General features: G+C 44.1%; 1 protein-coding gene across 5 annotated transcripts in view; it reads left to right on the forward strand.

The window, feature by feature from the left end:
- Positions 1-4,628: 4,628 nt before the first annotated feature.
- KIZ (kizuna centrosomal protein) overlaps positions 4,629-13,749 on the forward strand; it is a 113,753-nt gene continuing 104,632 nt past the window's right edge. For all 5 annotated transcript variants that reach the window (XM_082670498.1, XM_082670500.1, XM_082670499.1 and 2 more), the window contains exons 1-2: positions 4,629-4,797; positions 10,352-10,414. In XM_082670498.1, coding sequence (XP_082526624.1) covers positions 4,709-4,797; positions 10,352-10,414 — 152 coding nt within the window. In that variant the 5' untranslated portion in view covers positions 4,629-4,708. The remainder of the gene's footprint in view (positions 4,798-10,351; positions 10,415-13,749) is intronic.

Raw genomic sequence — 13,749 nt, forward strand, 5'->3', positions numbered from 1 at the left:
ATCTCTAGAGCTTCACTGTTCAACACAGGAGTCAGTAGATACATGTCCTCTACAATTGTAATTTTAACAAGTTAAAATAAAATGAAATTTAAAATTCAATTCCAGGGTTGCGGTAGCTACATTAAAGTGCTCAACAGTCACATGTGGCTTGTGGCTACCATACTGGACAGCACAGAGTAGAACATTTCTATCATTGCTGAAGGTTCCAGTGGACAGAGGTGCTCTAGACGTTTCTTCACTATAGCTTTGCCTTTGCTATCTAGGCCTCTCTCCTCAGACTTTGACTCTGAATCTCAGAGCTCCAGGTTTGCAGTCTCCTTGACCATCTGGATAGTCATATATATCCTCATTGAGAATGTTGCAAAAAGATAGTTTGATGCATTTGTGTAATTCTTGCATGGAATGCTTGTGTATTGCTCAGGATAAGTAATGTTAGCTGCTGAAACGAACAACTCCAAAAGATCAGTGACTCAACACAATAAAGGTTTATTTCTTGCCCAAGTTACAGTCCCGTACTCTTTACAGCCATTCACTCTTCTTCCAGGGCCTCAGAGTTCTCCACTGGGTCCTCTGCATCCAGCTGGCCACCTAATGAAAAGTGGGGAAGACAGTACAGGATGTTCAGGGGCCAGGTCTGGAAGTGGCTGCATCACTTCTGTTCACATTTCATTGCCCAGCCTGGGTCAAACAGACCCATCTCACTGCTAAAAATGTAGTCTTTCCAAGGGCCAAGGAGGAAAATTAACAGAATGGTGAACACAAAATGTTGTATCACAGCATGTAGAAAAAAAGCATTCCTAGGTCAAGGGATACTATTTCCCCCAACAATGAACTATGTATATGTAAAAACCCTTCTGGGTCACACAGTATATATGTTTACACATCTCATACAAGGAAAATAAAAAATATCAGTAACTATCAAATGATGAGTTTCAAGGCCATATAGAATGGAGGCTAAGAAAGGATGGACTTGGGAATTGGAAAAAGTCTGTTTGAATTCCAACACTACCACTAACTGGCCAAGAACACACTGGCAGTGTGATCTTAGGCCAGTTGCTTAAACTTGCAGGGCCCTCAGAGGACTCATGGGGTTTAAATGCGGCAGTAAATGCTTACCTTAGTGTAGACGCTCAATGGCGGGTGGGGCTACATACACACATCCATGTGATGTCACGGCCTTTCCCCCACCTTCTCCTTTTGAGTCAGATCTACCTACAAACTGTGTAGTAATTGCAAAATGAAATACTTTCCCGTGTTCATGTCTGTTATAGGTTGAATTGTGTAGCCCCCACAAACTCCCCCAATTCATATGTTGAAGTCCTAACTCCCAGTACCTCAGAATGTGACCTTCGTTGGAAGCAGGGTCATTGCAGATCTAATTAGTTAAGATGAGGTCATACTGGAGGAAGGTGGACCCCTAATCCAATATGACTGGTATCCTTATAAAAGGGGAAATCTGGAGACATACATGCACACAGGAGGAATGCCATGTGAAGATAAAGGCTGGGATTGAGTGAGGCATCTACTAAGCCTAGGAATGCAAAAGATGGCCAGCAAGCTACCAGAAGCTAGAGGAGAGGCATGCAGTAGAGTCTCCCTCACTGCTCTCAGAAGGAACCAATCCTGCCAACACATTGATCTCAGACTTTTGACCTCCAGAGCTATGAGACAATAAATTTCTGTTGTTTAAGCCACCCGGTTTGTGGTACTCTATCATGGCAGCCCTAGGAAACTAATATAATATCCAAGCAGTTATTGACTCATATACACAGAATTTAATCTTTAAATTGCAGGTGTTCACATTTTTGTAAAATGCTAATTTCAACATGTTTCCAAAATCAATTTTCCATCCATTAATTCAACTGTTCTAGAGCTACAAAAACAGCAACTTCATAGGGGTCACCCTAAGATCCATATGAGTACCGGGATGAAACATTGGCTTTTCTTGCTGTTTGCTTAATGGGGCTGTTAGGGACCTATCTTTGGAACTAGGCTCATTAATATTACACAAATGATCGGTTGTATGACCTTAGCCAAGTCCCTTGTCTGCCCTGAACTCTTTTCCTCCTCTAAAAAGTACGAGAGTGAGGCTACATTCCTTAACTAACTTCCAGCTAAGACATTCTTTGGCTTAAAAGAAACCTGGCCCATCTAGGAAGACTTGATGGCCTGTGGTCCAGGTGAGCTGAAAGCAGAACTGCTTACAGAAATCAGCTCTGCTAATATAAGGCGATTTAAGAACAATGTTAAAGGAGAGTGCACCAGCAAATTAAATATTCAAAGTGAAGAACTCTGAATTTATTAAAAGTCTGTCACCATTGAGAATGCATAATTTTAGCATAAATACTCTAGAAATATTCATTTAATTTGCTAGGTGTTACTGTTAATAAATGGATCCTGCATCTAGATTGTCATATGTCATTAATAAATCAACCAAAGAATGCAAATTATAATTATTTTGAATTATCTATTTACTGCTTAATTATATGTAATTTTAGACTCTCCTAAAATGGCCGAATAAAAATTTTGGATGCTAAATGACTGTCTTATCTGCTTACTCTGTGTATTTGCTGAATATAATTAGTTATATTAATTGGAGATTTTTTTCCTTAAAAAACTAATATGGGTAGGGATGGTCCTAAATAAAATATCACCATACATGCATTTTTTTGGCCAGGGTTGTAGTAAAATATTGTTTGCACTAAGATCAGTAAGCAAACCTTTGCTCACTACCATGGGATCAACTTGGTATAATGTGACATAACAACTAAATAAAAGTAACATCAGTACTACCCTTAGATTCAGGCAAGAGGCCCTACCTGGGCTTCTATACATTACAGAGCCTGTTCTGGACTTTGTCTGGCCATGCCACTCCATACAAGGTGAGGAGGCCCCAGCGCCAGGGGACATGCCTGCCTGGAGGTCTCACACACACACACACACACACACACACACACACACACACACACATGTTCTTCTAGGACACACTCCAGGTGTCTATCACCCGGACATCCCCTGGTCAAAGGGGCCTAAGCTCCTTTCCAAGGCCTTTAAAGACCTCTTTCTTGGGTCCTTCTTGCTAGGATGACCGTCACTGGTGTGCTTACCCTTCAGCCTGAGAAGTGGCCAAGAGGAGGCTGAGGTGGGGATGAGGACAGAGCTAGGACTTGTGGACTGGTATGGGGAGGGGGATACTGGGGTGGGGGCTGGTAAGGCTGGGTAAGGAGTCAGAAAACTAAATTCCCCTGTATGAATTCTCCCCTTTTATGAAGGCACATTGGTCAAGGTAGGAGGGACCATATTTTATCTACAATTTGTCATCTTGATTTTTAATTGTTTAATATTTTGACAGATGGCATGAGGGTCTCCATTCATCCTCTTGCCCTGGACCTAGCAAATGTGAAGAGAAGGCTGAGTAACATCATCATTTTACACTGCAGACCTTTGAATGGCCCATCTCTCTTGCTGATGATCTATTTCCTAGTTTGTCACACCTAGCACACAAGTAAGTGAAATTAATGACAAAGAAAAAACAAAAGAAGGGAAGAATAAGAGACTAAAGAAATTCTATAGTTTCTTTTTTCCTGCCCTGTGGGTTTCAGAATACAGTTATGGTTCTTCAGAAAGCTTTTCCCCCAAGTTGGTGATGATGATGATGATAAAAACTGATGCTTCTTCCTATGTGCTGGGACCCCTTATAAACACTTACACACATTAATGAATCTCATCATTATAGAAACGACATAGGTGGGTCCTGTAGTAACAGCCTCCCAGTTTTACATACGAGGAACCCTGGGGGTAAAGAGGGTGATTTGTATGTGGTCACACAGCTGGGCAGTGGAAGAACGGATTGGAGCTCAGGCAGCGGGCTCCAGAGTCCCTGATGAAGTATTGTACAGGGCGTTTGTCCACTGAGCTCTGTCTGCACAAATGTCAGCTTTGCAAGCAACTTGCTGGCAACTTCCCCCTCTTCACCAGCCAGCAATGTGATCTGCAGCCTTAGCCACAGCCTCAGGGTCAGCACGGGCTTTCAGCTAACGGGGTCTACTGTCAGGGTTGAGCATAGCTGCTTAGGACTGAGGATTTTGTCTTTTTCGTGTTTTGTTTTGCTTTTAAGCGCTGGTAGGAAAACAAACAGCACTGTGCCCAGCACTCAGCAAATACTGGTAAGAAGGGAAGGAAGGTGAGAATTCACCTGGTAAAGTTAAAGCAGTTTGATGCCAAAGACAAAAATGATCAGGTGATTACTCCCGCCCAGCCTCCATCCTCTACCTAGGGGATGGGGATCACGGGGTCGGCTTCAGACCTGGCCTTCAGAGAAGGAACCCGCCCGAAGGAGGGCCAGGGTCTCTCCCACGAGAACTCCGAACGGTTGGGGTAGAAGAAGACACCAGCCTCGAAGCAAAGAGGCCTGGGCACTGAGTCGCAACGCCGCCTCTTCTTCGCCGGCGGGCACCCCGCCCTCTCCCACGGCGCCCCGCCCCTCCTAGCCGTCTGCCCCGCCTCCTCCCCGCTCCTCCATGGCGCCACGACCCCAGGAAGTTGCCCCACCCCTCACGGCGCCGTGCCCCCGCCCCTCCACGGCGCCCCGCCCCACCCGTGCGGCGTCGGGGCGCAGCGTCTACCCGCGGTGCATGGTGGGGCCGTTGCTTCGGACAACTCGGGCCTCGCCCGCCCGGAGGCTGTGAGGAGTGGTTGCGGCGGCGGAATGCACCGGGCCTCCGCGCCGTCCGCGCCCCTGGCGAGCCCCGACTACTACGAAAGGCTGGGCCGCCTCCAGCACGGGCTGCGGGACAGGTACGGCCTACCCGGGGCGGGGGCGGGGAGTCGGCCGGCCCAAGGGTCCGCCGGAGCCCTGCCCCCTGTTCCTTTCTGCTGCCCCCACCCGCGGTTCCCCTGGGCCCGGGTCCAGTCCTGCGACGCCCCCCGCCCCCCCCGCCTCGAGCTCCCGGAGGGGCCTGGAGGACGGAGTTTACCAGAGACACCTCCTTATGGGCAGTATCCCGCGGGAGCGTGCGGCCGTGTCACTGAATGTGCCCAGAAGTGAGAGCGGGAGTCTCCTGCCTGTCACTCTCAATCCAGCCCGTGAATTTCTCTGGTCCCCTTCCACACGCCCCCTCCCCGGCTCTTCACATTCTCATGCCACCCTGACAGCTGCGCTGCATCAGTGATGACAGGTCCAGGAACGCAGGCGGGAGAGTGTGTGTGTTTGTCAAACGTGTGCCCTGTTTAAATGAAGGAGGCTTTTTTGTGGGGCCAGATCTCCAGCGAAGGGATGACATTTCCAGCGGGAGAAGCCCAGCTTTCAGAGGGTTCATGATACCTTGATTAAGACATGAAAGATGAGAACCACTGAAGAACAGCTTGATCACATAAAGAGAGAAAATTATAAAGCAATTTACTATAAATAACTACATAAAAGATAGGCTGTTGAAATTATTATTCAGTTGCTAAATTAATTGGAGTTGGAAATCTCATTAGTTGACAAGAAAGGAAATAGATTTTTGGATCTCTTGATAAACAAAACGTTTAATGAGTGTTAAAAGTTACAAAATCATTTTAGTGAAGAGAGCTGTGTGTGTGATGATTCTAAAATGACAATAATTACATGGAAGGTAAAGGCAGAAGTTACTGGTTTTGAAAAGGAATTATGTTCAACCTATGCTAGAGTTAATTCTTGTTTAATATTTATAGAGCATCTACAAGAGGCCTCCTTAATCATTCTCACTGTATTTACCCCTGAATCCTTTTCTACATCCTGTTTTCTTTCTGACATACCACTACTCACGCACCCACTCACCTCACCTCCAACTTAAAAAAAAAATCACTTCCTGCAGTGCCTTCATTAAGAGACAAGATAGTGCTCTGTGCTTTGGTACACTTACAGTGCTCTGTGTTCTGTTAAAAAAGTGGCTTAGTTACCCCAGGCCTTTAGTTATTTGCATTTCTTAACCCAAGTTCTAATTTTAAAATGTTACTGGTTCAAATGGCATTTTTTAAAAAAAACTAATTGTGAGTTATCATTTTTGCTTCCTGTGCTAGGAACATCTGGCTGTTTATAGTCCTTATGGTATAATTTCTGTGTAATGATTATTACTCACTTTATGTCTAACACGTAATGCTTTCACTGTTAAGCGAGGTGAGGCTGTTGAAATTATATAAGGAATTTGAGTCAAATTTTACAGCCTATTCATGGTTCTGCCTTTGGAGGTTTGTTTCATTTTTAAGTCAGTACAAATTTGTTACTGTGTGTATTCATTTTTCATTTTAAAAGTCCATAACTAGGGCTTCCCTGGTGACGCAGTGGTTGAGAGTCCACCTGCCGATCCGGGGGACTAGGGTTCGTGCTGTGGTCTGGGAAGATCCTACGTGCCGCGGAGTGGCTGGGCCCGCAAGCCATGGCCACTGAGCCTGCGCGTCCGGAGCCTGTGCTCCGCGACGGGAGAGGCCACAACGGTGAGAGGCCCGCGTACTGCAAAAAAAAAAAAAAGTCCATAACTAACTCTAATGCATAGTTAATAAGTACAGAGGCAAATCACTTCGGATACAAAGAAAACTGCAGGACAGCTGTGGAAACCTAGGTTCTAGTCCACCAACAGTTGTGTGACCTTGAGCTGGTCATTCAGCTCCCCTGACCTGCCTTTGTCACCAGAAATGAGGGGCCTTGAATACTATGTAAAGTAAGGCCACAGCTTTTTTTTCTCTAGTAGAGCAATGAGCCTTAAAGTAAAAAAAAGTCTAAAGCTGTTAGTTTTGCAAAGCAGCAAGCAATGAATATTATCGTCTGTATCCCATCTGAGTATTTGTATGTACCTGTTTGTTTGTTTGACCAATCCCCGTGACCATAAGGACCTTTATCTCCTTAAAACTCTAGAGTCATTTCAAAGGCTGCAACCCCGGGTAGTCACAGCTGATTTGTCAGTCTGAAAATGTCCTGGGAATGGTAGAGAAAAACAACTTGCCCTTTCTTAGTCCTCTTAGAGGTGGGTTATTGCAGTGTTAGCTGGTCTAATAACTGGGCCCTCCCCTTGTAAGTGGTGTATTTCTAACCCAAATTGTCTTAGCCGTACTCACACATAGATGTAATTTTATATTCTGAATTTTTTCCTTTTTGTATACAGTGTTTTCTCTGCATCATGGCAAAAGCCAGTCACTGAATCTAAAACAGCCTGATGGAGTGACTTGTTACAGTATGTTCAGTGCCACAAGCATGGTAGCAACATGAAAGTGGAATCGACTCTTACAATTATATAAAAACATCCCTTGAAAAGGCCCATTAACCAGCCCCAGTTTTTTCAATGCCAATATTGATTCAGAGTGAGATATCATAATAGTCCAGAAATTGATGCTGAGATATTAGTTGAGTAAAGCTGAAGATGGTATTGAGACAAAAATAGAATAATAAGCAGCTTACAAGGAGAAAACTAAACCCCGTGGCTATACTTTAAGGAGCACCCAGCTGTGTAAAACTTTGAAAGGTCCAGGTCAGAGATGCAGGTGATTGAAACCGGGGCCTATGGATACACATCTCAGGGCTGGGTGTTTAAAGATTCTGAAATAGAGATTTAAGATGCAGCAGTTCGGGCTTCCCTGGTGGCGCAGTGGTTGAGAGTCCACCTGCCGATGCAGGGGACACGGGTTTGTGCCCCGGTCCAGGAAGATCCCACATGCCGCGGAGTGGCTGGGCCCGTGAGCCATGGCCACTGAGCCTGCACGTCCAGAACCTGTGTGGAGAGGCCACAACAGTGAGAGGCCCACGTACCAAAAAAAAAAAAAAAGATGCAGCAGTTCTAAGATGATCTTCCCAATAAGCCTTTCTCTGGCTTTTTATTGGGGTAAATATCTTATTTTAAGTCTTGAATTTAAAATAGATATGAAAGTCAGTGTCGGGGGCACTGCAGCTTGGATGTGTTTAGAAAATGGGCCTGTGAAGAAGAGTTAATGAGATCAGCATCATTTTGCCTGGAATTAGAAGGCCAAGAGGTGTTTGTGATTTTTCAGTGTTTGAAGGGTCGCAGTAGAGAAGTAAGACCAGTGGATGTCTGTATGTACTGAAGACAGAGCAGGAACACGGAAGTTTTACATTCATTATTGAAAAGAACTTTCTGCTTGGGAGGTGATGGATTCCCATAAAGCTGGTGGTCCTTTTTCGTTCGAGGTCACGGGCAAATTTTTAAAATTATTTTGAAAAAAGTTCAAGCTTACAGAAAAGTTGCAAGAATAGGACAAAGACCTCTAATATTCCCCTCACCAGATTCCTCAACTCCTTAACATTTTATTTCTTTTTACCTTTCTGTTTGTCTCTCTGCCTGTCTATGTGAAAGCATGAGACTTCTTTGAACCATTTGAGAATTGCAGATATGATGTCCCTTACATGATCACTGTATAACCCTTCTAATCAGGAAACTAACTTTGATATACCAATCCACAGGCCCCAGTCACAGTTCACCAACTGTCCTAACACTTTTTTCTTTTCTGGTCCAGGACCCACCTGTGAACCAGTGTTGCCATGTCTCTCCATTCTATCCCAGTCTGGAACCATTCCTCCATCCTACCCTGTCTTTCGTGTTCCTGACAGTTTCATAGAATAAAGCTCTCATCCCAGAGGGTGATCCTCAAGCTGGGTCCGTCTGATGGTTCCTCATGACCAGACGGTGAACATGTTTTCTTGGCAGGAATACCACAGAAGTGAATCATGACATCAGGGGCAAGGTCACAACTGCATTTAAGGGTCTTTCTGTCCCCATAATTTAATGGCAAATTGCTTACACTGTCCAGTCAATCACTCTTCATTATCATATTGATCATGAAACCTTAGAAGGGGAATAAATATTTCTAACAGGGAAGCAGTTATACCACGTTTCCTTCACTTCTCTTCCAAGTCCAGTCTTCTTAATGAGAAAGTAAAGATCTGTGTGAAGCTACTAATTTAAAAATTTGTGATTCTGTAATCTTTTTCTTGTTTAAACATAGGCACACCCCAACCAAGGAATGGATTGTGTTCCCCAAGCAAAGACTAGGTGTTTGGATTTTGGACACCATTGTCCCTTTAAAAGAATTTTGGTTAAATAGTGGTTTCCATTCTAGATTACAATAAGCAGAAAAATTTACTAAACCTGTAATATAGCTAACAGTGTAACTTTGGGGTTTTTTTTATAGGAGAAAATCGACTGAAGAAGCTAATAATTAAGGGCTCCCAAGTGGACGTGGCCTCGACCCTTTCCCTCAGGAGGCCAGCCTGAGCGCCCATCCTCCTCTGGACTCCTTTGATTCACAGTCTTTTGTTTTGTTTTGTTTTGTTTTTTAGCATTTTTCTCTTAGACATTATGTGATTTCTCATTCAGCCTTGGTTAATTAATGTCAACTTAGATTACCAGTTTGACTTCAGTTGAAGCTTGTACTTTGGTGGTCTTTGAGCAGAGCCATCTGTGGTTAAACCTCCAAGGGCTCTTTTTGAGACTGGGATGGCTTGCTGTTCAGCAGTTTTACCCTCTAGCCCCTTGGTTTTGGCTGCTGCCACCTTTTCTGCTGTCCAGGTTCGCCTGCTTCTTGCCCAGGCTGGGTGTGCAGGTGAGCATGTCAGCTCTGTCCTCTAGCTTCCTGCCAGCACTTACCTGAACATCACAAGCTGTCTCTACTGGCGGTACCTCTGGGGACTAGCAGTCAGTGACAAATCATGGCGATGTTATCAAGTTATAAAAGAAAATGCCTTCAGTTTCAAGTAGTGGTGTCAGGGGACCTGGTCTCCCCCAAATGTGAGTAAGGCCAAGTCTGCTTCTCAGAGATCTCTTCCTAACTCAGCCACGTGGCCCTGCCCAGGCCTGTCTGGTTGAGAGCAGAGCGAGCCCCCAGCCTTCAGTCCAGGATGGATTTATGGAAGCCTTGTGTGTGGAACCCCCATTGTTCTCAGAGATGCTGGCCATGTTGTATTTTGCATATTTATCTTGTTTATTGTCTGCCCTTCCCCCTTGAATGTCACTGCCTGAGGGCAGGGACCTTGGTTGGCTCATTTACCAGGTCAGTCTTCACCTAGAGCAGAGCCTGGCTCACCACTGCACTCAATAAATAACTCTTGCTGAATGAATGAACCTGCTTCCCAGCCTTTTCTCACTACGTTTCCCCATTTACTTTGAGAATCTTGTTCTTTTTGCTTCATATTGGTATCCTTTTTGCCTTTTAGACTTCCCTAGTGACTGCTAAGTACTTTTGTGTCTTGAGTTTCAAATGCAGCTGGCGTTTTCTGCTTCTTAGAGAGACCAGAGAAGCATTCTCACAGATCGTGTTCTAAATCTGCCTGCCTGTTACCGATCTGTGTAATTTATTCATAAAATACATTCTTTCTGTATTATAGTGAAAAGAAGAGATTGGACCTGGAAGGGAAACTCTATGAATATAATCAATCTGATACATGCAGGTAAGATATGACAAAGTTTTAAAACCAATTTGCCTAAATTAATCAAAATTTAACCCTAATATCAATATATGTTACAAATACCATAGTTGTAGTCCTGTTGCCGTTCCTTATTTCTAACGTGTAATCGTTTCAAGTAAACACTGCAATTTAATACAATCACTATTAAGTGTAAGAATAAATTTGATGGAAGTATAAGATAAAAATTATTGTATTTTCATTATTTGATATTGGTGTTATTTCAGGAATCTTTTGCTTAAAAAGCTTAAGAATAAGACACATTATAGTCTTACTTATCTTTTTGGTCACAATTTAAACACATTGAATCTGTGAATGATTGAGTCATAATTATTACAGCTGACCTTTCAACAAACTGTTGTAGGCAGGGTTACGTGGTGTCTCATTTGTTCATGGGTGTATGACAATGACCGTTAAAATTATTCTGAGCAGTGGATAATATACATATTATCCTTTTTAGGTTACTTACTCTAACATTAAGAGCAAACTCTTAATATTTTAATTATATTTTAAGGAAACTGAACTTTATCCTTAAGCCAAATATATGGTGTAACCTCCAATATTATTCATAGGAAAGTTCTCTGGCTGTGATAGAGTTAAGTTTGTGACGTATCCACTTCACAGTGCGAGTGAGAAATGAAGACATCTCATCCAGAAGAGAGAGAAACCAAGAATACTTTAAAACCAAAGCACCCATCAGGTGCATTTTTCCTCATCTCCAAAATTATTCTTGCACTTTGGTTAGTGTCCATACTTCCAAAGCTACCAGAGTAGACAGCCATGTGTTTCTAGCGGCTCCAAAAGAGACAGGGAGAGTCAGCAAGACAGTGGAAGGAATAGCAGTGTTGTGGGTGCTGTGGCCTGAGAAGTAGGCCCTAAGTCTGAGAGGATCGTGGCAGTTGCCATTTTTCTAGCCCCTGACTACAGGGACAGAAGACAGGGCATAGACTCTTCCTACAGCCTGTTCCCAGGTGGCTTCCCAGCATAATGGTGGTAGGCCGGGTGAGATGAGAGACCAGTGGGAATATTCACCAAGCTTCGGCTGGCTGAATTTGTTCCCCTCTCTCAGCCTCTTGTTTCCTGGAAGACAGAGGGTATGGTTTGCTAAAAATATGCTTTCTTTGCCCATAGGATAAAATCCAAACCATCTAACATGGCTGCCTCAACCTGATTCCCCCAGAAGGCAGAGTCTGAGACAAGTGTTAGTGTGTAGGTGGTCGTTTATTTTAGGAAGTGGTCACATAAAGGGCTGGGAAGAATGGAGTAGGAGCTGGTAACTGCTGTGGGCACCTGCAGCTCCATCTCTCTGCTCCTCCCAAGTGTCCATTCAAGGGAAGGAAGAGGGGGGCTCTTTACCTTTCGGTTCCTGACCCCCGTTGGTCAGGGCCATCTCAGGCGGTGTTAACTCCTCCGCACCTCCAGGCTTTCCCTGCTGCAAATTCAGAAAAGCAGCCCCGGGAAAGCAAGATACCATGGGCGGCGGATGCAGGTGCTGCCAGGTTGCTGCAGCCGTGGCTGCAGGAAGAAAAGCTAGGCCAGGAGGAGGTGAGGTGGTGCGGTGGTATACCAGAGCTTCTATTGTCTGCCCCTGTTTAGTTTTCATCATTACTATCTCTTGCCAGCCTCTCCCTGAAATTCTTCATGGACTGAATCCTCGGTTTCTGGAACGTGACAAGGTCTTGTATAGTGAAGCAGGTAGACTTTCTTGCCAGGTGCCTCTGTTTAGTCTCAGCCTTGCCAGCACTTAGCCAGGCAACCATGGGACAGTAACTTCAGTATTCTGTGCCTCTGTTTCTTCAACTGTCAAATGGGGATGGAGATAGTTATGAGAACTTAATAGAGCCTTAAAGCAGGGTCTGACCCAGAGTAAGCGTCAATAATTTATCGTTTATGACCATTTTTTGTCAGTTTCACTGTTACTCTTATTTATTGCCTCTGAGCTTTCCAACATGCTGTTTCCTCTGCCGGAATGTTTTCCCCTCATCTCACTCTTGCTTTCCCCAGTTTTGGGTTAACTGTTAATTCATCCTTCATGTCTCAGCTGAAAATTAATTTCCACTGGGAAGGCCTCCTGGGCCCCTTTAGCTAGGTCACATTGCCCAGTCTTTAAGAGTCCCTTGCAGTTGTGCTCATAGCAGCCATCACACTATATTGTGTGTATCTAAGTTTTGTTTCCCTGTTGTCCCAAGCTGCATGGCTTTTGTATGCAGAGTGCTGACTGTATGAATGACTGCATGGAGGGCTGGATGACTTGATGTGGTCAGCTTCGAGGGTTAACGTGAGGGCGGGAGTGAAGCTAGACTTTGGGTGGAGAAGGCGTGGTTCCTATTGAACCTACTCCAGGTGGACTCTGGTCGCAGCCAGCAGCCTCCCCAAGTGCCTATGTGGGAAATTATGTCGGGTTCCACCTCTGTTACCGTCACTTGTGTTAAAAACGGCAGGCATGGACAGCAGTACACCCAGTCCTGAGTTTTTTGTTCGGAAGGAAAAATGGGGACAGCCAACCAAGATCAAAGCACAGAATTATTAGCACGATAAAGAGTTTCTTGAAAATTATTGGCTTAGAGGTGGGAGTTTAAGGTCTGTTGTTGTTTAATTTTTAACATCTCCAGCGTCTCTGCAAATCTGTTTTTGAGGGTGAACATTTTTATAGTTGGCAACTTATTTTCGCTTGATGAGAGAATGTTGAATAAGTAATTGAGCCAGCAGTGGAAAGGCTACATACCAGGTGCTCTTATGACTTAAATACTTGTGAAGAAGAAAGAGCTGAGAGGAGCAGTGTTGGTAATGAGGGGAGAGGGGCTGCACAGTTCTAGCCGCCCGCTGTGTCTTTTGATACTGCATTTTGGATGAGAGTCTCCAAAGGTTTCTTCACAATTTGAGTAGCGTGACAATCCGTATATTGTTATAAAATACTTTCATAATACAGTATGTTATTGCAGTTTCTAAAAAAATTTTTAAGTACCTAAATGAGAACTTTTGGGGCATTTTAAATTTCAAAATTTCTTAATGTTTGTGGATTGTGGTGCATAGTTTGATTCTATTTCTGTATGAGCAGGTAGTTTTGAAATTGTCACATAAAAGAATGCCATTGGGCTGTTCATCTGAAAAGGGCCACCTAGGCACGGCTCTTGACACCACACTTAATTTTGAGAAAGAAATCCATATAAATCTGTATGTGTGAGTGGTGTAATGTGGTCTGGTATCCATTTCTCAGGAGAGTTATGCCTAGAGGTGATACCTCAGTGATGCTGCATTAATTTCCTCTCTAAAAATGCACATGCATCCTATCCTTTAGGCTGCAGCGTTTGGGTAAAATA

Source organism: Grampus griseus (assembly GCF_964374135.1).
Source record: "Grampus griseus genome assembly, chromosome: 14".
Taxonomy (NCBI): Eukaryota; Metazoa; Chordata; class Mammalia; order Artiodactyla; family Delphinidae; genus Grampus; species Grampus griseus.